The 24,189-nt window shown below is 35.7% G+C and overlaps 2 protein-coding genes and 1 non-coding gene across 6 annotated transcripts in view; 2 read left to right on the top strand and 1 right to left on the bottom strand.

Annotated features, from left to right (window-relative positions):
- HYCC2 (hyccin PI4KA lipid kinase complex subunit 2) overlaps positions 1-24,189 on the top strand; it is a 59,505-nt gene that overhangs the window by 29,299 nt on the left and 6,017 nt on the right. For 3 of the 4 annotated variants that reach the window (XM_070388287.1, XM_070388295.1, XM_005909831.3), the window contains 8 exons: positions 2,886-3,065; positions 6,536-6,616; positions 8,184-8,299; positions 11,917-12,012; positions 15,181-15,297; positions 19,103-19,190; positions 22,945-23,104; positions 23,834-24,001. In XM_070388287.1, coding sequence (XP_070244388.1) covers positions 2,886-3,065; positions 6,536-6,616; positions 8,184-8,299; positions 11,917-12,012; positions 15,181-15,297; positions 19,103-19,190; positions 22,945-23,104; positions 23,834-24,001 — 1,006 coding nt within the window. The remainder of the gene's footprint in view (positions 1-2,885; positions 3,066-6,535; positions 6,617-8,183; positions 8,300-11,916; positions 12,013-15,180; positions 15,298-19,102; positions 19,191-22,944; positions 23,105-23,833; positions 24,002-24,189) is intronic. The other variant, XM_070388302.1, reaches the window with a different exon arrangement.
- Positions 5,982-6,086, bottom strand: LOC138984975 (U6 spliceosomal RNA). The gene has a single exon (XR_011462209.1). It is a non-coding gene; the product is annotated as a U6 spliceosomal RNA (small nuclear RNA).
- Positions 21,273-22,178, top strand: LOC138990181 (FUN14 domain-containing protein 1). The gene has a single exon (XM_070380299.1). The coding sequence runs from the start codon at positions 21,333-21,335 to the stop codon at positions 21,798-21,800; it is 468 nt and encodes a 155-aa protein (XP_070236400.1). The 5' UTR covers positions 21,273-21,332; the 3' UTR covers positions 21,801-22,178.

Here is a 24,189-nt window from a genome sequence, read left to right on the forward strand (position 1 = left end):
AAATAAAAAGAGTGGGTATATATATATGTGTAACTGATTCACTGTGCTATATACCTCAAACTAATACAACCTTGTAAATCAGCTATACTCCAATAAAAATTTTTTAAAAAACAAAAACTGGTGTTAAATTTCAATTTAAACATTATTTTATAGTTTCCTCTCAGTGTTTTATCTGCATTTTAAGATCATAGGCAGTTTTGTATAGTCTAGCAGTTTTGTGAAGTTATTCAAGCAACACCATTCTAAATTAACAGTACAAGTTTAGGAGGAAGGAAGAGGTTTATTTAAACTGCTCATTTTCTTCTTAAGATTATAAAGTTCCTTATGTCATATTTTGTGATATTATATGAAAAATTATCAAGTTAAACATTGGAAAAGCTATTTCTATATATTTCCTCCGTTTCAAAGTCTTTCCAGTAAATACAATTAGCAAGACTTAAGTCAGTCTTAAAATATAAAAGTAATCTATTTTACTTATATGTCTTTAAATGAAAAGGTCAGTTTTCATTCCAATCCCAAAGAAAGGCAATGCCAAAAAATGCTCAGACTACCACACAGTTGCACTCATCTCACATGCTAGTAAAGTAATGCTCAAAATTCTCCAAGCCAGGCTTCAGTAATACATGAACCACAAACTTCCACATGTTGAAGCTGGTTTTAGAAAAGGCAGAGGAACTAGAGATCAAATTGCCAGCACCCGCTGGATCATGGAAAAAGCAAGAGAGTTCCAGAAAAACATCTATTTCTGCTTTATTGACTATGCCAAAGCCTTTGTGTGGATCACAAGAAACTGGAAAATTCTGAAAGAGATGGGAATACCAGACCACCTGACCTGCCTCTTGAGAAACCTATATGCAGGTCAGGAAGCAACAGTTAGAACTGGACATGGAACAATGACTGGTTCCAAATAGGAAAAGGAGTACGTCAAGGCTGTATATTGTCGCCCTGTTTATTTAACTTCTGTGCAGAGTACATCATGAGAAATGCTGGGCTGAAAGAAGCACAAGCTGGAATCAAGATTGCCAGGAGAAATATCAATAACCTCAGATATGCAGATGACCAACCTAGACAGCATATTAAAAAGCAGAGACGTTACTTTGCCAACAAAGGTCCGTCTAGTCAAGGCTATGGTTTTTCCAGTAGTCATGTATGGATGTGAGAGTTGGACTATAAAGAAAGCTGAGCGCAGAAGAATTGATGCTTTTGAACTATGGTGTTGGAGACAACCTTGAGAGTCCCTTGGACTACAAGGAGATCCAACCAGTCCATCCTAAAGGAGATCAGTCCTGGGTGTTCATTGGCAGGACTGATGTTGAAGCTGAAACTCCAATACTTTGGCCACCTGATGTGAAGAGCTGACTCATTTGAAAAGACCCTGATGCTGGGAAAGATTGAGGGCAGGAGGAGAAGGGGACAACAGAGGATGAGATGGTTGGATGGCATCACCAACTCAATGGACATGAGTTTGAGTAAGCTCCGGGAGTTGGCGTTGGACAGGGAAGCCTGGCGTGCTGCAGATCATGGGGTCACAAAGAGTGGGACACGGCTGAGCGACTGAACTGAACTGATTTAAAATATTCACTAGCATTTTAGATGTCCAAATATTATGTATTGCAAAGTGCCTTTATCTACTAAGTGGTATATAATTTGTTTAAATCATAATCTAAAGTTGAGATTCAGTATTTCAGGGAGAAATATCAATAACCTCAGAGATGCAGATGACACCACCCTTATGGTAGAAAGCAAAGGAGAACTAAAGAGCCTCTTGATTAAACTGAAAGAGGAGAGTGGAAAAGCTGGTTTAAAATTCATCATTCAAAAACTAAGATCATGGCATCTGGTCCCATCACTTCATGGCAAATAGATGGGGGAACAGTGGAAACAATGACAGACTTTATTTTCTTGGGCTCCAAAATCACTGCAGATGGTGACTGCAGCCATGAAATTAAAAGATGCTTGCTCCTTGGAAGACAAGCTATGACCAACCTAGACAACATATTAAAAAACAGAGACATTACTTTGCCAACAAAGGTCTATCTAGTCAAAGATAGTTTTTCCCATAGTCATGTATGTGTGTGAGAGTTGGACCATAAAGAAAGCTGAGCTCTGAAGAATTGATGCTTTTGAGCTATGGTGTTGAAAAAGACTCTTGAGAATCCTTCGAACAGCAAGGAGATCAAACCAGTAAATACTAAAAGAAATCAGTCCTGAATATTCTTTGGAAGGTCTGATGCTGAAACTGAAGTTCCAGTACTTTGGCCACCTGATGCAAAGAACTGACTCATTTGAAAAGACCCTGATGCTGGGAAAGATTGAAGGCAGGAGGAGAAGGGGACGACAGAGGATGAGATGGTTGGATGGCATCACCAACTTGATGGACATGAATTTGAGCAAGCTCTGGGAGTTGGTGATGGACAGGGAAGCCTGGTATGCTGCAGTCCATGGGGTCGCAAAGAGTTGGACACGACTGAACAACTGAACTGAACTGAAAGTTGAAATTTTAAGTTTATTTCCGACAATATCATTTGACATTCTTTTCTTCCAATCAGAATTTAAAAATGGAAGATTGTAAGGGTTGGTAAGAACAGAAAAAGAAACTCACTAACTGTAAACTAGTATATTAAAGGACTGATTATCTAAGAAGTTAAATAGTACAGTGTGTTGAAAGAGATGTTGATATTATATGGGCATGAAGGACTTCTTATAGTTACAGAATTGGTCAGTTCAATGTGTCGTCTCTGTGTAAATAGAGATTGAGGTTTTGGTTGCACTGATTTCGAATAAGCAAAAATTAACATATAATTTATTTTTAAAATACAAATATATGTGTAAAAAAATACAGCCAAAAGAATAGAAATAGCTGATGCACTTTATTTTCTTTTTAGCTCCTGGAGCCTGTCTGCCACCAGCTGTTTGAGCTCTATCGTAGCTCTGAAGTTCGACTTAAGAGGTTCACACTGCAGTTCTTGCCAGAATTGATGTGGGTTTATTTACGGCTTACAGTTAGCCGAGACAGACAGAGTAATGGTTGCATTGAAGCACTTCTGTTAGGAATTTACAATTTGGTAAGTGGAAAGTAATAGTTTGGAAAATGTCAAATATATTTTTTTAAGTCTTCTGAAATAATACAGAATAGTTAGAGGAAAAGAAATTTAAATGTCTGTTGAATAACTTATTTGAATTAATTAAATTGAGTACATAGGTGTTCAGTGTATGCTAGTAATGCGTTTTATAAAGTAGGTGAAACTATTATAATTGATAAAATTACTTATGGCTTATTTTTCTGATTTTTAAATTGACTAATATTTGTAATGCCTTACATTAAAAATTTTTAAATTTATTTTTAATAATCATTTGATAAAACATTATGTATCTGATACTGTATTGTTCATGAAATTGTTTTCTTTTAAGGAATTCTTAGGTACCTTAAACATTCTGGTTGTTTTTTTTCTCATGGTGTCCCGTTTAGAACATTGGTGTTGAAATTCCAGCCCCTTGAATCCTAGTATTCTGTGTATTCCCTGTAAACAAACACTTTGCATAATAAAACTATGTTTGTAGATGAGAGGTACCTCAACTAAAGTACCTCACAAAACATTTGAGTCTACAAAAAATATTCTTTTGCACCAGTACCCATTTCTCTTAAGCATTATCTCTTTAAAAATCATTAAAGAGCATTTCCATCATTGAAATCTGAAGGAAGAAACCTGGCCTTTGAAGTCACTTGTATTTTGTTTAAAAATAGGCCCTGCCACTTGCTGGCTATTTTAAATTTAAGCAAGTTAATTCATACCTTGATTTCAGTTGCCTCATTTGTAAAACAAATAAAACATTGATAGTAGTATTAAAAGCGATTAGAAGTACCCAGTGTGTTGCCTGAGGTGTTTATTGAATGTTTACCACTATTATTATAAGTAGTAGTAGTAATAGAAGTGGTCTCATAATTAAAGGTGAGTTGTTTTAATGAAAAGCTGGTGTAGGTATAAAATTACTTTGCTACCTTGCCTGATTTTTCTTTGAAAATAGGAAATTTTGTTTTATCTATCATCATGTCTCTAGTGCTTAGCACAGGCACTTAGTAAATGTTTATTGATGTAAGTTATTTGTATTGTTTGGTATAATAAACTTCAGTGGTGGAACAAATGAAGCAAAAAATTTGGGGATGCCTAACAAGTTCTTGACAGTACTTGTTGGTGCTATGATTTAATTATCTTTTGGTATCTTAAAAATAGTGTACTATTTTAAAAACACTCAATTATGTATCATAAATGTAACCTCGGGTTTCTGTCATCTTTTAATTCCCTTAATATCTTTGTTCTTTCATCTCTGTGGTTCTCAGTTTTTCTTACCACCCTGGATTTCTTTCGTGTATTCATTTCTCTTTTTTCTTCTTTTCTCACCCCAGCACTTCTCCCTTGCTACAGTAGCCAACACCTTCTCCACAGATATACATGGATAAAAATCAAAAGTATTTGACTTAATTTGAAATTTAGGGATAAAAATTAAAATTTTATCACCTAACTTAAATCAGGCCCATTGATCTTAGTATAGACTTTCTCTGAGACACTGTGGCTCAGATGTGGTAACTAGTTTGACTACAGAGTGGGTAAATGATTTCTCTAGGGATTTTTAAACCACTTTCCTGCCAAAATTAGAGGTATAGCCTTTGTTCACATGTGACTGATACTCTCCTGTGACATGTTAAACTCAGAAACTGGTTCTCAAGGAAAAAAGTTCTTTTGGGTTTGTGTTTTGGTGATGATAGTTGTTTTTTATTGTTGTTTCTTCCTTTTATGCTGTACAACCACTCATCTCTCTGACCACCTTCCTTCTAGGTCTACTAAGGGTAGTCTCTCTCTGGATTTTATGCCAGTCATGTATACTAATATGGTTTTAAAAGAAACAGATTAAAATAAGACAATAGACAAAAGGATTGGTGCAGGAGGGGCATTTCACCCCTCTAATTGCTGGTGTCTGTAGGCAGGTTTTTACTGATAGCTGTAGAAGACTGGAGGTGCCAACGACTGTAGAAATGAATGCCATGACTTTTTCAGTGAAAGATAAAATGCTTTTTAAAAACCACAGGGATGTTTCTGTAGTTCAGTAAAAACTATTAAGTATGAACTTATGATTAATCACTTGGACTAGTACCATATAATTATGTTAATATGTAGCTTATTTCAGGTCATTAATTTATTACTGAATAATTGTAAGATTTTCTTTTAATAAGTGTAGCTGTCTTGGCTAAGACCTTTAATTTTAATCTTTTATATGGGAATTCTATTTTTAGTTTTCTGAGGAACCTCTATACTATTTTCTGTAGTGGCTTTACTAACTTACATTCCCACCAACAGTGTAGAAGGGTTCCATTTTCTCCATACCCTCTCCAGCATTTGTTATTTGTAGACTTTTTAATGATGACCATTCTGACTGGTGTGAGGTAGTACCTCATTGTAGTTTTGATTTGCGTTTCTCTAAAATTAATGATGTTGAGGCTTCCCTGATAGCTCAGTTGGTAAAGAATCCACCTGCAATGCAGGAGACCCTGGTTTGATTCCTGGGTTGTGAAGATCTGCTGGAGAAGGAATAGGCTACCCACTCCAGTATTCTTTGGCTTCCCTTGTGGCTCAGCTGATAAAGAATCTGCCTGCAATGCCGGAGACCTGGGTTCGATCCCTGGGTTGGGAAGATCCCCTGGAGAAGGGAAAGGCTACCTACTTGAGTATTCTGGCCTGAAGAATTCCATGGACTGCAGTCCATGGAGTCGCAAAGAGTCAGATACAACTGAGTGACTTGCACTTTCACTTGCACTTCCAGCATCTTTTCATGTGCCTACTGGCCATCTGTATGTCTTCACTGGAGACATGTCTATTAAGGTCTTCCCTTTTTTCAATTGGGTTGTTTGTTTTTTTGTTCTTGAGTTGTATGAGCTTTTGTATATTTTATCTGTAACATCATTTGCAAATATTTTCTCCTATTCCAAAAATGTGGAACACTTCACAAATTTGCATGTCATCCTAGGGCCAGGGCTATGCTAATCGTCTGTGTTATCTTTCCATTAATCTTTTAAACTCAGCTGCTGCTGCTCCTGCTAAGTCGCTTCAGTAGTGTCTGACTCTGTGCGACCCCATAGACGGCAGCCCACTAGGCTCCTCTGTCCCTGGGATTCTCCAGGCAAGAATACTGGAGTGGGTTGCCACTCACCTAGTTTCTACTAAAAGATGTGATTACTTGTAATCTCCATGGCTGTCCTGCAAATTTATCATGAGGATTTATATGTGTGCCTATTTCATATCTTTACTGTCATGGTATTTTTGATTAACTGTATTATTATATCTCTCAATGTCTCCCAAAGGACTTCAACTACCAAAGTGTACAAATTGGCTAATTGGTTAAAGATACAGAAGGGTAATAATATTTTTATTACCATTTCTAAAAGTCTTCCTCAATTGCCAATTATATATTTGTTAAATTAAGAAAGCAATTATTATTTCTTTTAATAGAGTTGTGTGACTATTTCATTTTCCTACCATAGGAAATTGCTGATAAAGATGGAAACAATAAAGTTCTGTCTTTTACCATCCCTTCCTTATCCAAGCCGTCAATATATCATGAGGTAAGTAAGATTGGAGAGGTAAAATTTTTAAAAATTATCAATATATTGAGCAAAAGTCAGTTTCTTACTAGAGATAAATTATTCCTAACACATCTTTACGGATTTGTTTCTTTAAATGTAGATGTTTGTTATTAGTGATATAAAGCTGAGCTGTTGTCAGGAGAGATAGAAATTAATTATTGGACAGTTTTCCTCTAGTTCTGGTTTATTTTTTATTCTTCTACCAATATCATCGCTGGTCTTTTTTATTATATGAATTTTTAGAAATGTTCCTTTAAATTTTTTAAGTCATCTATATTAATTAGAAATGATCTATGTTAGATTGATTTACTTTTTATTATTTTTTAGGAAAATAACTACTTAGAAGAATATTAACACAGTAATTATTTTATTTCCATTTAAAGTAGTCTGATTGATGCATTCTAGATATTCAATAACCTTACACTTCTGATTTTTCCAGTATTTATTTGGTTGAAGATTGTGAGAACACTGATAATTATGTAGGTAGATGGCTCCTATTGACCTGAACTCCTGCCTGCTCTCTTTAAGGATATATGTCATAAATCAAGCTTCTTGTCTGTTGGCCCTTTAGTGCATTAAGTTGTGAGGAAAGCATTTAAATTAACTAATTCACTAGTAGTCTAAAAATTAGATTCACTTTTCTTAACAGCAAGCAGTATCTAGTTGCTTCATAGCTCAATGCAGCTGTTTATTTTTTAATTAATTCCCCTGGGACTTTGTTTTTCATTAGAATGCCTCTTACTTAACCAAGGCTGATTTTAGCATAGAACATTTCTAAACATTAGATTTTAACAGTGTTCTGTGTATCAAGTTATAAAATAAAATGGAGGATAGTGAGACATTTACAAATTGAAAGACTCTGATGCTGGGAGGGATTGGGGACAGGAGGAGAAGGGGACGACAGAGGATGAGATGGCTGGATGGCATCACTGACTCGATGGACGTGAGTCTGGGTGAACTCTGGGAGTTGGTGATGGACAGGGAGGCCTGGCGTGCTGCGATTCATGGGGTCGCAAAGAGTCGGACACGACTGAGCAACTGAATTGAACTGAACTGTAGAAACATGAAATCAATTATGTCACTGTTAAAGAGACTTTTGATCATAGTATTTATTCTTGTTTGTATTACACAATTATAACTTCCAACACCTTGCTTTCTTAATGTAAGATTAATGAGAGTACCAGCCTCCCTGAAGTTAGACAAACCTCTGGGTTTGAATGTATAGTCCCCAAGAGTGCTCTGAGTTCTGGAAACAAACAAATTAATTATTATTCTTTTAAGCAACTTTTCTTATTCTGTGTCCTAAATATAGATTCATTCCATAATATATCAAAAACCAAAGCAGTGTATTTTTAGTTTTATATATTGTATATATGTTTTAAAAGGAGCTATAGAACATATATAATTGAAAAATTGAAGAGGTTTTGAAAGAGAAGAAGAAATGGTCTGAAACTGCCTTTTGTTGAAGCAGAATTAAATGTTCTCACGTTACAGATTTTTATTTTATTTTAAAGACACAATCTCATACTTTACCTTATTTTTATAGCCCTCCACGATTGGATCCATGGCCTTGACAGAAGGGGCATTATGTCAGCATGATCTCATCAGGGTTGTTTACAGTGATCTTCATCCTCAGAGGGAAACATTCACTGCACAAAACCGGTAATAATCAAAACTGTAGATGTTAAAATTGTTAATTTAGACTTAATAGTTAGCTATAATTACTTTGGTTCACGTTTGGTATAAGAAGAGACATATTGTTTTCCAGAATTGTGTACCATTTGGCAGTCCCACCAGCAATGTATGATAGTTCCAGTTTCTCAACATCTTTACCTACTCTTTTTTTTTTTTCCATCTTTTTTATTATATCTGTTCTTAGTGAGTATGAAAAATGGTATTTCATTGTGCTGTTGTTTTTGCTATATGTTTTACTTTTTTGTACAGTCAGCTATGTCAGAAATACACACTTTTTTTTTTCCAAGTTAAACATGTATTAGTTCTAGAGTTTATTACAAAAAACTGCAGTCTCTGTCTCCCTGTCCCTTCCACTCTCCTTTCCTAGATGTAACAACTTTTAACCAGTGGTTCTCAACCAGGGCACTTCTGCCTCTTCAGTGAACATTTGTCAGCATCTGGAGACTTGTTTGATTGTCACAACTAAGTGGGAGGGAAGACTGCTACAAGCATCTCAAGTGTAAAAGTCAGGGTGCTGTTCAGCATCCTACCACGCCTGGGCCGGGCCCCACAACAGTCACTTATCTAGGCCAAAATGTCCATAGTGCTGAGGTTGAAAAATCTTGCTGTTAATATTTACCATCTTCGTAGTAATTTACTGCTTTAAAAATTTTTCACTTTGGGGCATTATCTAATAACTTATCTCTATGAAAGATAAAACTAGGTTGTTAGCTCTCTCGTCCTTTCTTCTCAGTATAGTTATCTTGTAATTCTGGAGAATTCATTATTTAAATTTCTCATTATTATGAATGATTTTTTTTTTTTTTTTTTTTTTTGGCGTGCTGTACAGCATGCAGAATCTTAGTTCCCCAACCAGGGATTTAACCCATGCCCCCTGCATTGGGACTGTGGAGTCTTTAACCACTGGACCACCAGGGAAACCCCTTGAATGAACATTGCTCATCAGAACTGTTCAGAGCTGAGCTTTGTGACTGGTTACTTTTCCTCTCCTGCTTATCTTTTTGTTTTCCTTGAAGTTCATCTTTGACCTTTTGTTTTCTTTGTTTACTATGTGCTTTGTAAATTTAGCCCTGTAAATTTTCTATCGGTTGTCTACATAGCCTTCCAAAACTTTGTTTATACCAGTTATTTTCTCAATTTTATCTTCCTGATAAAGGAGCTCCCAGAGCCTTTTTTGACTTACTGCAATCTGGACTGTGTTTCCCTCTTTGCCTGGTGTATACTTCTTATCTTGGTATTTCCCCTCACTGTTACCCTGGGAATTCCCTTTGTCTTTTTCCTGTGTGGATGGATCCACCGTTTCTTGCACCCTAGATCCTCATTCTTTGTTCCTAGTATTCTGAAATTCCATGTGATATTTCTTGGTGTGGGTTTATTTCCTGTTTGTGCTGAGCAGTACATGGGCCTTTTTGATTTGGAAACTCATGTCCTTCAGACCGGGAACTTTGCTTAATTATTTTTTGTTAATTAGTTTAGCCTCTCCATCTTATCTAGTCTTTTATTATTTGTCCTTTATTTATTTGGTCTTTTATTGTCTTTCTTGTGGAGCTTTTATTTGGAGCTCTTGTTGTGGTACTCTTTCCTCTTCCATTTGCCATATCTTTTTCCTTTGGCTTCACTTTCTATGATATTTCCTCAACTTCATCCACCAGTTCTGTTCCTGAGTTTTTAATTTCTGTCATCATATTTTGTATATCTGGAATAGAATTTGACCACCCTAAGAGGAAAGACTTAAAGATATGGACAAAATGTATCATATTTTGTACATTCTGAATGGTCTTTTAAAATAGTTCATATTTGGATTTTTGTTGTTTTTTAATTTTTGAAACAGCATCTCTTTTTTTAGAATATTAATGATAATTTGCTTTATTTAAAGTTATTGTTTTCTCTTTTATGTTTATTATATCCCCCAAATTGTGTTCCCCTGCCCCTGTTTCTTTATTTTGACCTCATTTTCCTATTAATGAAGTTCATCAGATGTCTGATAATCCATTTTTCCATACTTATGTGTAAGAGCAGGGAATTTTTAAAAATGAGAAGCTATGACCATGTTGGTAGGGGCTCATTGAGTATGAACTTCACAATTTCTCACTGGGCCATTCATTTGGTGAACTTCCCAAGTCCATATTTTTAAGTCTTTACTCTTAGGGTGGTCAAATTCTCTAAAGAAAACTCTTCTAGTTTCTTAACCAGAGGGCTGCTAGCATTCTGATGGCCAAGTGGGGAAGGAAAACTTGAGGTATCAGTATCCAGTAAGACCCATTTTACTTAAGTTTTCTATTTTCAGTAACTTCCCATCCTCCCCACTCCAACCCAAACCACACTTGTGCTTGGTGGTTCCCTGGTAGAAACTTCTCTTTTATCCTTTCAGAAAATAAGTCTTCAGTTTCAGAAAATAAATCTTCAGTGAACCTAGCAGCATAGAGAAGGAGAAAGGATCTGAAGATGTGAACTGCTTCTGTGTCATACTTTGAACTCAGTTTTTAACTTTTCATTTTGAAATAATTTCTGACTTAAAAAAAATATTTCAGAAGTAGCACAAAGACTTTCAATATACTCTTCACCACCTATGGCAAGCTTTTTAGAAGTACTGTGTTCCTGGGTCCTGCCCTCAGAGATTCTAATTGGGTCAGTCTGTGTTGAGACATGGAATATATTATTCCAGAATGTCCTTAAATAACTATAATGTGCATTCAGGCTTAGGAGCCACTTTGTTAGTTATTGTACAGATTAAGAAAGCATTCATTTATTCATTCAATAAAAATTAATTGAGCAATAATAATGTTTTAAACACCGTGTCTGACACTAGAGTTAGAGATGAGTAAATTAGGGTCTCTGTCCTAAAGTTGCTTATTACTGAATGGATAAAACAGAGGTAGAGACAGAGAACTGATTTAGCGGGATAAATAGTGTATTAGAGCTATACAGGTGAACAGTTTTTGTTTATTTTAGTTGGGAGAATTAAGAATGTCTTTATGTCTGAAATTAAAATTTGAGCCAGGATTTGAAACCTTTTAGTAGGAGTTTTCCAAGTGAAAAGTGTTGTAGTAAGAAAGGGTAACATCAGTAAAAAAAAAAAAAAAAAAAAGGCAAGGTATTATGAAAGATTATGGCATTTTTCATGGAATGATATAAGAAAACTGTTATAATATCATGGTGTATGTGGTAGACAGTGGAGGGAAATAAGGTTGGAGAGGTAGGTTGAGGGTGGATTTTTAAAGGACCTTGTATGCCTTGATGAGTTTGGTCTTTACGATGCAGTCAATAGTAACAGTAGATTAATAGTAACAGTAGATTAATAGTCTGTCACTATTGACTTTACTCATCGTAAAGACCTATTCAAGCATGATAGGGGATTTTTGAGGAAGAAAATATAGATGGCAGCAAGTACTCTGACCTTTAATAAGGCAAATGGAAATAGGGAAATTATTGAGGAGGATATTACAATGATCTGATTGAGAAATAATGAAAATCAATATTAAGGCATTGTTGTTATAACCATCCAACAAAGAAATCATTTACTACAATCTGTAAGTAGAAATAATTATTTGTAATCTTTTTCTCCTTGTTTTTGTTTTTTCTAGGTTTGAAGTCCTGAGTTTTCTCATGTTATGTTATAATTCTGCTATCGTGTATATGCCTGCTTCATCTTACCAGTCTCTTTGCCGAATGGGCTCCAGGTAAGCAGAATACTTATCATTATTTCATACATTTTTATTGAGCACATTCTCGCTGGTAGGCACTGTTCTAACCCCTGGTGATACAGCAGTAAACAAAACTCAGGAAACTTATATTCCTATAGGAATTTTCTATCATTCCTCATACATCATGATTTCTTGAAAGTACTTCGGTATTAAAGAAGTACTTTGTAGCTCAGCATCAAGCTAAGCCAAGATGATTTAGGTTCAAGGTGGTTTATTGGTATACTTGATCACTGCCTGGATGCCAGTTTTTATAAGTCACTTCGAGTGTTTTGAATAAATAGTCTTCTGTATAGAGAAAGTAAAGAAATGTGAACTTTTTCCTTTCTGTATCCCACAAATAACTGTCTCTTCTTTGGATAAGATTAGCATCAATTATGTGTATGTCTCATTTATAGTTGTATATTCTAATCGTTACCAAACCAGAATGTCTAATAATATGAATAGACCTGGGCTAAAATTTTTATTTCCGCTATTGAAAAAAAATTAATATAAATTGGTTTGGAGACAGAGGAGGGGAATTTTAATTATAGAAGGAACACTCAGTTTATCCTGCCCAGTTGATTTTTATTTGAGGAAGCACAAATAAAAAGGGTAAGCCTTCTCTACCCCCTGAAAGTTAAATGCTATGTTAGTTTTTCTATTGCTTCATAACAAATTGCTATGAATTTAGTTGCTTAAAATAGCATACATTTATTATTTCAGTTTTCTGTGGGTCAGAAATCTAAGTGTCACTTAGCTGGGGCTTCTGCTTAGGGTATTACAAGCTGCAGTTAAGATGTCCACTGGAGTTGCCATCATATCTGAGGTTCATTTGAGGAATTATGCACTTATCTTGGCAGAATTCAGTTCCTATAGTTGTAGGACTAAGGGCTTCAATTTCATATGGACTGTCTGCTGAAGGCCAGTGTCAGTTCCTTGCCATGTGAGCCTCCCAATTTAGGCAGCCTACAGCATGGCAGCTCACTTCTTCAAAGCAGAGGAATAAGAGACGATGCACTACAGTCTTATGTAATATAATCACATAATCATGTACATGTATGCATGAAAATGGTATCACCTTTTCCATGTTACAAGCAAATCACAGGTTCCACCCATGCTCAAGAGGAGGGGATGACACAGGGTGTGAATACCAGGAAGGTATCATGAGGATCAGCCCCACATGCCCCACCCCCAGCCACTACTACAAATGCTTTGCACAGGTTCATACTGGTGTATTACTGAGAAGAAACTGTGGTCCTATTTATAACAAAACTCACTTTTGCTAATTGGAGGTAGGCCAGTCTAAATTAGCTGTTAATTTGATTTATAAATTTGTAGATTATTTTAAAGTGTATTATTTCCACTCGTGTATAAAAACAAGATTAATGACTAACAGAATTCTTGTCTCTAATCTACATGTTGTTTGTTTTTTTTAAACTTTTTATTTTGTATTGGGGTATAGCTGATTAACAGACAGTGTGATAGTTTCAGGTGAACAGTGAAGGAGCTCAGCCATACGTATACATGTAACTATTCTAACCTAGATGTTCTTATCAAGAGAGTATATTGTTTAAGCACTTACTGCATATCTACAGATCAATTTATTTATAGATGACTATTTTTGGCTCAATTAAACAAATTTGCTATATCTCTAATTGGTAACATTTAGTATGGCATCTTACAGAGTTCCTTAATAACAAATGATGATAGAGTTTCAGTTCAGTTCTGTTCAGTCGCTCAGTCATGTCTGACTCTTTGTGACCCCATGAATCGCAGCACGCCAGGCCTCCCTGTCCATCACCAACTCCTGGAGTTCACTGAGACTCACGTCCATCGAGTCAGTGATGCCATCCAGCCATCTCATCCTCTGTCGTCCCCTTCTCCTCCTGTCCCCAATCCCTCCCAGCATCAGAGTCTTTTCCAATGAGTCAACTCTTCGCATGAGGTGGCCAAAGTACTGGAGTTTCAGCTTTAGCATCATTCCTTCCAAAGAAATCCCAGGGCTGATCTCCATCCTCAAACTTTTACTCACGTGTCCCCTAATGAATTTTGAAAAACTTGATAGCCTTTATACATTTTTAAGTTAACATTTAAATTTTTTATTCTTTTTTATATGATTTCCAGCATGTAAATATTAACATAATAAAACAAATAATTGTTAATTGCTATTTTTAATGTATATAATGTAAATACACAGTGATCTAATTGATACCATGATACCATCATCCATATATGGAATAAATGAAAAATAGTCTTTCTTTAGTAGTCTTTCTCCTTAAAATGGAATGTGTATTGCACTTTATCCACATAAATTTTATCCTAATATAGTGCTGTTATACTTAAAGGTCTTTTATTGATCAACTAATTATAAACCTCTGCCACAAAGAAAATATGTAAATTAAAAATATAAAAATATTTCCAGAGACCAAAATGCACTAAACACTAAAAAATTTCTTCTGAACTCACCATTGCAGTTATTCTGATAAATTAATTTATTAAAATAATAGAGGTATATAACATCTCTGCTAATTATTAAACATAACTTTTCTGGAAGCATATTTTAATGAGATGGAAAATAGAGGATCGTTTATGACACTTTAAATTTGTTTTGAGAGTTCTGTATCATCCATTAATCCATCCTGATAATATTTGGGACGTGTGAAAGTTATGCATTTCTTTTGTGAAGAGGGAGAAGGAGAATTATGAAAGAGATACCTATTTGAGAAAAGTTGTTGCTTGAGGGCTTGCCTGGTGGTTCAGATAGTAAAGAATCTACCTATAATTCAGGAGACCCAGGTTTGATCCCTGGGTTAGGAAGATCCCCTGGTGAAGAGAATGGCTACCCACTCAAGTATTCTTGCCTGGAGAATTCCATGAACAGAGGAGCCTGGTGGGCTATAGTCTGTGGGGTCACAAAGAGCAACTTTCACTTTTTCATTGCTTTTATTGCTATAGTCCACTAGAATGTGTGTTTTGTGAGAGCATAGATTTTTTTTTTTATCTTTTTACCTATTTACAACTGTATGCATAGACCCATGATAGTGACTGACACATAACAAGTACTTAAAAAATATTTCAGTAAGTGTTGAATATGTGAACTTATGAACACAAAAATATTTTATTTAATGAATCAGCAAATCACACTTAAATAATGTATTTTCCTAGGGTTTGTGTGAGTGGGTTTCCACGGCAACATGAAAAACAGTGGAAAGAACTCTGTGGTCGAATAGTGTTGGATCCCGAATTTATGGTGCAGCTTCTCACAGGAGTTTATTATGCCATGTAAGTAGGTGTACTGTGAAATTGTGTGGATTCTTCCTAGTCTTTTAAAACTTAATATTTCCCTTTTTCCTTATTAGTTTCACAACATGGAATATTTTGTTCCATGATGGACCCATTATCTTATTTTTCTAATATGAATTTCTTTTAGTAGTTTTAAATGAATTATACTTTTTATATCTGCTCTCTCAACAACTTTTTAATATTCGGTACTGTATTGTTAACTATAGTTAGCATGGTGTACATCATATACCCAGGATTTTATCTTATAACTAGAAGTTTGTACCTTTTGAACCAACCCTTTTGTACCCTTTTTGCCAGCCTCTGGCAACCACCAATCTTTCTGTATCTATGAGTTCAGTTACTCTTTTTGTTTTGTTTTGGATTCCACATGTATATGAGATTATACAGCATTTGTCTTTGTCTGACTTATTTAATTTAGCATGATGCCCTCAAGATCCATCCATGTTGTCACAAATGGCAGGATTTCCTTTTGTTTATTTGACCATGTGTCATGCGGGAGTTCCCCAACCAGGGATCAAATCCATGCCCCCTGCATTGGAAGTGTGGAGTCTTAAGTCCTAGGATTTCTTCCTTCTTTTAAATGAATAATATTCTATTGTGTGTATGTAATTGTATATATAATATGTGTGTGTATAATAAATATGTATACACACACACCTTATTTTCTTTATCCGTTCATCTGTGTGTTTGTCTAATACATATTTGTTGTTCAGTTGCTCAGTCATGTCTGACTCTTTGCAACTCCGTGAACTGCAGCACGTCAGGCTTCTCTGTTGATAGCTATCTCCCTGAGTTTGCTCAAACTCACGTCCGTTGAGTCAGTGATGCCATCCAACCATCTCATCCTCTGTCACCCCCTTCTCCTCTTGCCCTCAATTTTTCCCAGCATCAGGGTCTTTGCCAGTGAGTCAGCTCTTCGCATCAGGTGGCCAGAGTATTGGAGCTTCAGCTTCATAATCAGTCCTTCCAATAAATATTCAGGGTTGATTTCCTTTAGGATTGACTGGTTCTATCTTCTTGCTGTCCAGGGGACTCTGAAGAGCTCTCTGGCACCACAGTTCAAAAGTGTCAATTCTTCAGTGTTTAGTTTTCTTTATGGTCCAACTCTCACATCCATACATGACTATTGGAAAAACCATGGCTTTGACTCTACGGATCTTTGTTAGCAAAGTGATGTCTCTGCTTTTTAATACACTGTTGAGGTTTGTCATAGCTATTCTTCCAAGGAGCAAAGCATCTTCTAATTTTGTGGCTGCAGTCACCATCCACAGTGATTTTGGAGCCCTGGAAAATGAAATCTGACATTGTTTCTACATTGTCCCTATCTATTTGCCATGAAGTGATAGGACCAGATACCCTGATCTTAGTTTTTTGAATGTTGAATTGTAAGCCAGCCTTTTCACTCCCCTCTTTCACTTTCATCAAAAGGCACTTAGTTCCTCGTCATTTTCTGCCATTAAAGTGGTATCATCTGCGTATCTGAGGTTGATATTTCTTCTGGCAATCCTTATACATACTTACATATACATATAGGCCATATTTTTTTTATCCTTTTATCTGTTAATTTACAATTAGATTGTTTCCATGTCTTGGCTACTGTACATAATGCTCCAGTGAACATGGGGGTATAAGATATCTTTTTGAGATAGTGATTAAGTTTCCTTCCAGTGTGTAATAGAAGTGGAATTGCTGGATCATATGGTAGTTCTATTTTTAATTTTTTTAGGAATCTCCATATTGTTTTCCATAGTTGTTCCACCGATTTACATTTCTACCAGTAATGCACAGGGTTCCCTTTTCTGCACATCCTTGTCAACATTTGTTATTTCTTGTCTTTTTGATACTAACCATTCTCACAGATGTGAGATGATACTAATTTGCATTTCCCTAGTGATTAGTGATGTAGAGCCCTTTTTTAGGTACCTATTGGCCATTTGTGTGTCGTCTTTGGGAAAAAGTCTATTCAATTCTCTGCCTATTTTTAATTGGATTACTTGGTTTTTTGTATTGACCTGTATGGTTTTCTTAATTTCTCTTTCTGATAGTTTGTTACTAGTAGCTTCCCTGATAGTTGGTAAAGAATCAATTGGTAAAGAATCCACCTGCAATGCAGGAGACCCTGGTTCAATTCCTGGGTTGGGAAGATCCGCTGGAGAAGGGACAGGCTACCCACTCCAGTATTCTGGCCTGGAGAATTCCATGGACTATATAGTCCATGGGGTTGCAAAGAGTCAAATGTGACTGAGCAACTTGACTTTACTTAGTGGGATGATTTTCTTAATTTCCCTTTCTGATAGTTTGTTGTTAGTGCATAGAAATGCAGTAGATTTTTATATATTGTTTTTATACCTATAACTTTACTAAATTTGTTTATTCTAACAGTTTTTTTGGTATATTCTTTAGAGTTTTCTACAGTTGACTCTTGAACAATGAGTGGGTTTGGGTGCCATTTGCAGAGTTGAAAATCTGAGTATAACTTTATAGTCAGCCTTCCATATCCATGGCTTCAATCAACCACAGATTGTGTATTACAGTAGTTGGTTCTTATTGAAAAGAATTCACATATAAGTGATCTCATGCAGTTCGAATCTATGTTGTTCACAGGTAAACTTGTCTTCTGCAAACAGAGACAGTTTTACTTCTTTTATTTTTTATTTGCTTGAACTTCAGCTCTGTGTTGGATAAAAGTGGCAAGAGTGGGCATCCTTGTTTTATTCTTGATCTTAGAGAGATCTTGTTCTTAATCATTTGTCACTGTTAAGTAGTTATTGACTATGAGCTTGTCATATGCAGCCTTTATTATACTGTAGTACATCTACTCTGTACCCACTTTTTTGAGAGGTTTTTTTAATCATGAATGGGTTTTTAATTTTGTCAAGTGCTTCTTCTACATCTGCTATTATGATGGATTTATCCTTCATTTTGTTAATATGGTGTATCACACACAGTTGATTAAATTGTAGATGTTGAACCATCCTTGCATCCCAAGATAAATCCCACTTGATCGTGGTATGTGATCAGTTGTTGAATATAGTTTGCTAATATTTTGCTGTGGATTTTTGCATTTATGCTATGTTTATCAGAGGTATATTGGCTTGTAATTGTCTTTTCTTATAGTGTCCTTGTTTGGTTTTTGTATGAGGGGGATGCTGGCCTCATGATATGACTGTGAAAGTGTTCACTATTGGAAGAATTTAAGGATTGATATTATTTCTTTAAATGTGTGGTAGAATTCACTCATGAATCCATCTGGTCCTTATTGGGACCATCTTTTACTTATTGGGAGGTTTTTGATTAATGATTCAATTTCCTGTGGGTACAGTGATGGGTGTGTTCAGATTTTTATTTCTTCATGATTCAGTCTTGGTAGATTGTATGTTTCTAGGAATTCATCCATTTTCTGGATTGTCCAGTTTGTTGACATATAATTATTCATAGCCCTTTCAGTACTTTTAAAATATAACTAGTCATGAAACTGAAGTCTGAATACTGTCACATAGTTCATAACCCAGATTTTCATGAATTCAAATAGATAACCCAGATATCAACACATGATAAAATCCAATTATCTTTAAGAGATATCTGTGAAATATTTTAAATGTTAATATTTAAATTTTTCTTTTTGTTCTTGTAACCAAAATTGGGATAGTTTAGAAATTCATGATGCAAAAATTAATGTGAAAATCTTGTTACAGAACCAAAATAATAGGACTTGGAGCAATAAAAAAGATTGTTATTGAAAATGAGAGATATTTGCTAGAGACTGTAATCTGCTTCTCCATAGGTATAATGGACAATGGGACCTTGGCCAGGAAGTCCTTGATGATATCATCTATAGAGCTCAACTAGAACTCTTTTCTCAACCACTATTGGTAAGTTATTATATTTACTTTTTGTTAAACTTGCCTGTGCCTAAAAAGGGTACTGCTGCTGCTGCTGCTGCTAAGTCGCTTCAGTCATGTCTGACTCTATGCGACCCCATAGACGGCAGCCCACCAGGCTCCCCCGTCCCTGGGATTCTCCAGGCTAGAATACTGGAGTAGGTTTCCATTTCCTTCTCCAGTGCATGAAAGTGAAAAGTGAAAGTGAAGTCGCTGAATCGTGTCTGACTCTTATCGACCCCATGGACTGCAGCACACCAGGCTCCTCCGTCCATGGGATTTTCCAGGCAAGAGTACTGGAGTGGAGTGCCATTGCCTTTTCCGTAAAAGGGTACTACTGGTATAAAATTCAGTATGTAATGTATGAGGCAGTACTAATCATTGGAGGGGGAAAACAGGTTTATTCCATACCAACAGTTGGAAAGGAAACAAAATTGTTTTAGATCCTCTTATTTTACAACATAGCAAAATAAAGTTCAAATAAATTAAAGAATTAAGTGTCTTGAAATCCTTTAAGAAAAGAAAGAAGAGAGGCTATAAATATTTGCTCAAATTTTTGGAGAAGGAAAGGCTATCTATATTTAAGTGACTGAACACATCACCAAAAAAGGTTGATATTTTTTTTAACTACATAAACATCTAAATTCTAAACCATCAGTTTTTTGTTTTGTTTTGGAGGGGGGAAGGGGGCGTTGTTTTATTTTTTGGCCATGCAGTATGGCATGTGGGATCTTAGTTCCTTGACCAGGTATCAAATCTGTACCCTCTGCTGTGGAAGCACAAAGTCTTAACCGTTAGACCTATAGGGAAGTCCATAAACCATCAGTTTTCTAAAACCAAAATTAATATGAACTAGTTATCAACAGGCATGACAAAAAAAGCAAGTTAATATTTAGTTTTACATAAAAATTTAATACTCTTCCAAAAATAACTATATCTCCAAAAGGTAAGATGGTCAATAAAAAACTAAATTTGAACGTCCAGTAGTAGGGTGAGGGAGGCATTTTTTATTGTTACCAGTAACAGTATGACATAACTCTGCACATCCTTTTGGTAATGTATATGTGTTTTCTTTGAGCTACTATCCCATCTTTACCAACATTTCCCAAGAAACTACTTAAAAATTTTTTTAATGTATTGTGAACACTAGATCAAGGTTTGTTTTAAATGCAAAGGAATCTGAACTCTAAACATTATTTTACAACAGAGAATCATTAAGTTATTTACTTGATGAAATTATTTATTTGAAAATTAATATTAAGGAAACATGCTAGCTGTGTTAGTAGTAAAGTAGTATATAGCTATTTTCTTTTTAATCTAGACAGGACAAAGGAAACATAACAAATGTTAATAGTTCTCTAGGTGATTCAGCTGGATAGTTTTTATTTCTTTGCAATTTTCTGTATTTTCTAAATTTTTTCTAGTATTTTTAGAGTTGTATATTTTTTAAATAGTTGTATTTTTAAAATTATTTATGTATTTTTACTTGCAACAATTTAAGAGTATAATTTTTGAGTAATTTTTTCATGTCTTTTTTATAGTTTAAGCTAAATATAAATTTATTGAAGTGACATTTATATAATTCTGTCATATTTGAATTTTCTTTTTTCCTCATGTCAGCATCCCTAATTTTACCCTAAAGTTTACTGTAAAAAAAAAAAAAAAAGATTGCATAGGGAATTCCCTGACAGTATTAGTTAGGGCTCTGCTCTGTCCCTGCCAAGGGCAAGAGTTCCATCCCTGGTTGGGGAACCAGGATCCCACAAGCTGCACAGTGTGACCAAAAACAAAAAACAAGTGGACAAGAAGATAAAAAAATTACACCTTGATAATAACACCTTGCATTTGCGAGACTCTTTAAATTTATAATTTCATCCCTGTCTTATAAATTAAGTAGAAGTGGCATTTCCAAGGCAATATAGGTAAAGAGATTCATAATCTATAGTTCTAGAATAATCCTTTATTGCTATGGGTCTCCAAGGGACCCAGGAAATGACATTCCTTTTCTCTATTCAAAAACAGAGCCAGATGATAAATAGATAAAATAGTTGATAGATAGAAAAACAAGTACCGAAAGTAGGGGCGAGAGGCGGGCGGGTTGGGACCGCCTCAGTACAGGCCGCCAGCGGTATCATGGCGACCCGGAACCCCCCTCCCCAAGAATATGAAAGTGATGATGATTCTTACGAAGTGTTGGATTTAACTGAGTATGCCAGAAGACATCACTGGTGGAATCGAGTGTTTGGCCACAGTTCCGGACCTATGGTAGAAAAATACTCGGTAGCCACCCAGATTGTAATGGGTGGAGTGAGTGGCTGGTGTGCGGGATTTTTGTTCCAGAAAGTTGGAAAACTTGCAGCAACTGCAGTAGGTGGTGGCTTTCTTCTCCTTCAGATTGCCAGTCACAGTGGCTATGTGCAGATCGACTGGAAGAGAGTGGAAAAAGATGTAAACAAAGCAAAAAGACAGATTAAGAAACGAGCAAATAAGGCAGCACCTGAAATCAATAACATAATAGAAGAAGCAACAGAATTTGTCAAACAGAACATTGTGATATCCAGTGGATTTGTGGGAGGCTTTTTGCTAGGCCTTGCATCTTAAGAATATGTTCTATCACAGTGAAGTCACCTCTGAGAAGAGAAGTGGTGGTGACAAGATGGTCTCATCATTACACATTGACAGATTCTCCAGGATGACAAGAAACAACTAGCTGGACAATACCCAACTCACTGCTTAGCATTTTGCCATCTGAAATTTAGCAGACTAGTATCTGCTATAAAATAACCTGTATGGTATATGGATAATAGTACCCCTGAGCAAAACATGGCTTTCATTATTTTTTAAGAATTTGTGTTTGTTTAAAATTTGAATATAAAACACTACTGTTGGATGTAGATATGGAGAGAAAATGAATTGTTGGATGTATTCCCCAGTAAAATATTATCCTCATTTTATTTAAATAAAATGTTTTCCATTGTGCTTTTTTAAAAAAAAAAAAAAAGACAAGTACCATCTTTATTGCTGATTAAGGTTAGATTGAAAGACTTCACTCCCTACCCTTTAGTTAAGATGTTGAAACAGCCCACTGGAGCAAAGGTTTGAGTTGGGAGAGAAGGTTTGAGTTGGCAGAGCAGGCAGGGGTATCCAGCTTGCTCCATTTCACTTGTCCTGTCCAAGTGGAGAGTGAGGGAGAAAGATGGTCCTCTAGCTCAAGATCTTTGCTAGGTCAGCACTACTCAGTCAGAAAACATGGAGCAGCCAATGGCTATTACTTTCCAGCCAGATACCTCACTCTCCTCCACAGAGGGCAGAACTTGATGGAACAAAGTGCCAGATGGGTTTAGGAAAGATGTCTCCTCATGAAAACAAAGCTATTTTTTTAAATTATAAATTAAATTTTGCATGTTATTTATCATCTGAAGAATCAGAAAGAAACTTACTCCAAATTTTCTTGTATCAGGGTTCATATGTTTAAAACTCTTTGGAATCTATTTTCTCCTTGAAAGCCAGCAACTTCAGAGAGTCCATGAGGGTGTGTGACTCATATTTTTAAATGAATTCTCATCTTAGAAGCCTACCCAAAAGAATACAGACCAGTGGAAATATAAACATTTCTGACACATTATACTTTTCTATTTTGTAGAGCAACTTTTAAATACATATTCAAGAAAGTATAGAAACATGAAATGTGCAGTAAGCATAAATTGTATATTGGATGTAAGTACATATAGACTTACCATTTTAGGTTGCCAATGCCATGAAAAATTCATTACCATTTGATGCTCCTGATTCTTCACAAGAAGGCCAGAAAGTACTTAAAGTCGAAGTCACTCCAACAGTGCCGAGGATTTCTCGGAGTGCGATCACAACAGCTTCAATCCGTCGCCATAGATGGAGGAGAGAAGGTGAATATAAAATCCCTATAGCCCGCTCATGGGTTAAAGTAAATTTATCACTGTTTTTACAGACTATATTTACACATGATATTATAGTACTCTTGTAGTTAAAGTAAAATTGTTTAGTTGTTAAAAATAGCAGTAGAAATGTGGTTTGTATACCTGAATTCATTTTAATATAAATATGTATATATATTTTATAAAGTAGAAAGATGTTATTTAAACTGCTCTCTGAATGTTGAAACAGAAAATAAGATCAAGTTAATTTTTTTTTAATTAGTAATAACAATAGAAAAAAAATTTCTTTAAGCTTGTTTCTGAAAAAAGGTACCTGTATGAGCAGTGTGGGAGAAAATTATATAACTGGCCAAACTAATGGTATAATACAAGCTATACATAAAATAACTGATTTTTATCTTTCTTTTCCTTGTCTTCTAAGTGCTGAGTCCAGCAGTATTTCATAGGCATATGCTACTTGAATAGTCAAGCTGTCTTGCCTAAGAGAGATTAATTGCCATTTTAATGATCTCTATTTTTTTCTCCTATTCATTTGCAAACCTCACATTGTTCATCTGCTGCCTTATGTGTGTGCATGCTGTGCACACACATGTAACTATATAAATAATGTTTGTGTTTATGTCATATCCATATATACATTCTCTTATCTGCCTGGGTCAAAATGCTCAGAAAAGAATAGAGCAGCAAAAAAGCACTAAAATTTTATATGTTGAATCCCAGATGGCTTTGACTTCTCAAACGAGGCTGACTCGAGTATTCCTGGCTCCCCGATCCAACACGGCTCCACTGACCTAGGGATCAAACGTGTGCAAGAGGGGGAGGTGCTGGTGCACAGGACTCCTGAGCACGGCTCACCGGAGCCCAACTCAGCAGCAGCCACAACAGAGGGTAGGACAGAGATGAGGAGGCAGAAGTCAGTGAGGCAGTTGCTGGAGAAGGATCCTGGCTCTCTGTCCCCAAGCAGAACATCTTTCCATTCTAGTGTGTGTTTCCACTACCCCAGGGTGTATTAGACTCTCCTTGCAAAGCGCACCCCCCCTATATGCTAGCACCAGGTCAGGTACAATCTTTAGTTA

This window comes from Bos mutus, chromosome 2 (assembly GCF_027580195.1).
Source record: "Bos mutus isolate GX-2022 chromosome 2, NWIPB_WYAK_1.1, whole genome shotgun sequence".
NCBI lineage: Eukaryota > Metazoa > Chordata > Mammalia > Artiodactyla > Bovidae > Bos > Bos mutus.